The 2,138-nt window shown below is 39.9% G+C and overlaps 1 protein-coding gene across 1 annotated transcript; it reads left to right on the forward strand.

Annotated features, from left to right (window-relative positions):
- Positions 1-931: 931 nt before the first annotated feature.
- Positions 932-1,876, forward strand: LOC127664705 (putative olfactory receptor 2B8). Its single transcript, XM_052156828.1, has one exon. It carries the CDS (start codon positions 932-934, stop codon positions 1,874-1,876), a length of 945 nt encoding a protein of 314 aa, XP_052012788.1.
- The last annotated feature ends 262 nt before the right edge of the window (positions 1,877-2,138 follow it).

The following is a 2,138-nucleotide window of genomic DNA, read 5'->3' on the forward strand; positions in this document are numbered from 1 at the left end:
ACTTCAGGACCAGTAATTTAAATAGGAAAGATTAAAATTTTAATTCTTTAATTAAGCTGATATTTTTTTTTAAAAAGTCAGAGTAAAAAGTTGAAAAATGCTATTACGCTGAGATAGTTATTTATTTATTTATTTATTTATTTATTTATTTATAAATTGAGAGACGAGAGTAAGCAGTGGGCAGTCAGTGCCCAGCTTTTGATCGGCTGGAACCAATGGTGAGGAACCAAGGTCGGTGCCCTGAAATCTAAAACCATTTACTTTCCAACGGTTCTCCAATCATTAAAATTCTTCATTGTGGATCCCGTTGTATTCCATTTGCATATGTACTAATATGCATTGTTCTACTATAAGTTGTCAAATGTTATCTTTCCTTTTCTATGCATTTTCAAAAAACATACATGGTTTCTCTGAGCAGACAATAACTACAAAAACTATTCTGACATATTTCAACTCTTTGATGAGACCCAAGATGGACAATTTAAGATCAAAACAAACTTGTATCTTATTGAGGAAATTATTATTTAATTTTGAAACACTCAACTCTCTTTAAGGTTCATCCAATCGCAAAAGGGCAGGGCCCTTGACAGTTATGAGACTATACTGCAGATTCAGATCAAACCCTTCCTTTGCCATTTATTAGGTGACTGTACCCACAGGAGGAGCTGAGCCTGTGAAATCTTAGTACAGTCATGTTCTCAACACAGGTAACAATAAACACTGTTCTTTTAAGTAAACACAATAGAAAATGCTGCTGCAGAGGAAATAGCAACACAGTAGCTTCTTGCAAGCCAAACAGCAACAACAAAAAATGTGACCAGTTTCCCTACTGCATTTATAAAATAAACTGCTTTTTTTTTTTTCAGGAGAAGAACTCGGAATAATTCCCCAGATAAGAATTAGATCTCTTGCTTCCCACAGGCAGACTGCAATGGACAGAACTAATGGCAGCGTCTTCTCTGGATTTATCCTTCTGGGCTTCTCCAACAGGCCTGAGCTGGAAACGGCTCTCTTTGTGGTTATGTTGCTCCTCTACTTCTTGAGCTTCCTCGGCAACAGCACCATCATATTGCTGTCAGTTATAGACCTTCACCTCCATACCCCCATGTATTTCTTCCTTTCTAATCTCTCCTTTATGGATCTTTGTTTGACTACTTGCACTGTCCCTCAGACACTGTTTAACATCAAGGGGAAGGACAAGACCATCACTTATGGTGGCTGTGTGACCCAACTCTTCATCGCCCTGGGACTCGGAGGAGTGGAGTGTATACTCTTGTCTGTGATGGCTTACGATCGCTATGCTGCCGTCTGCCGACCGCTCCACTACATGGTCATCATGCACCCACAGCTTTGCATACAACTGGTGATAACTGCTTGGCTCACGGGGTTTGGCAATTCTGTGGTACAGACAGCATTGACCATGACTCTTCCCCTCTGTGGCAGAAATCAACTGGACCATTTCTTCTGTGAAGTTCCGGTGATGCTGAAGCTAACCTGTGCGAACTCCTTCATTAATGAAGCCGAACTCTTTGCTGTCAGTGTCTTCTTCTTGGTGGTACCCCTCTCACTCATATTAGTGTCCTACGGCTACATTACTCATGCAGTTCTAAAGATCAAGTCAGCCCAGGGGAGGCGGAAGGCCTTTGGAACCTGTGGCTCTCACCTTATGGTAGTGGTTATCTTTTTTGGCACACTCATCTCCATGTACCTCCAGCCTCCCTCCAGCTACTCACAGGATGTGAACAAAAGCATGGCGCTTTTCTATACTCTGGTGACTCCTCTGTTGAATCCCCTGATTTACACACTAAGGAACAAGGAAGTCAAAAGTGCATTAAGGAGAATAATGGGGAGAAGGACAGATTCAAGAAAGAGTTAATGCAAGTTGCAGTCCTAAACACTTAAGCTCTGGGAGACTGCTGTATATCTAAAAACTAGTGTAAATGTAAGTTAATAAATCGTCAATATACCAAAAGCACTATTTTGAGCATCCAATTGGGTTGATAGATGAATAAGTGATTAGAGATAGATGATAGGTAGATAATTAGACATCAAATGAGAGAGAAGTCTTGTTACTATGGAGTTAAACCTTATCAAGAGACTATAAGTAAGATAAGGTAACATAAATTAGATGTATTATA

Source organism: Apodemus sylvaticus, chromosome 14 (assembly GCF_947179515.1).
Source record: "Apodemus sylvaticus chromosome 14, mApoSyl1.1, whole genome shotgun sequence".
In the NCBI taxonomy this organism is placed as follows: Eukaryota; Metazoa; Chordata; class Mammalia; order Rodentia; family Muridae; genus Apodemus; species Apodemus sylvaticus.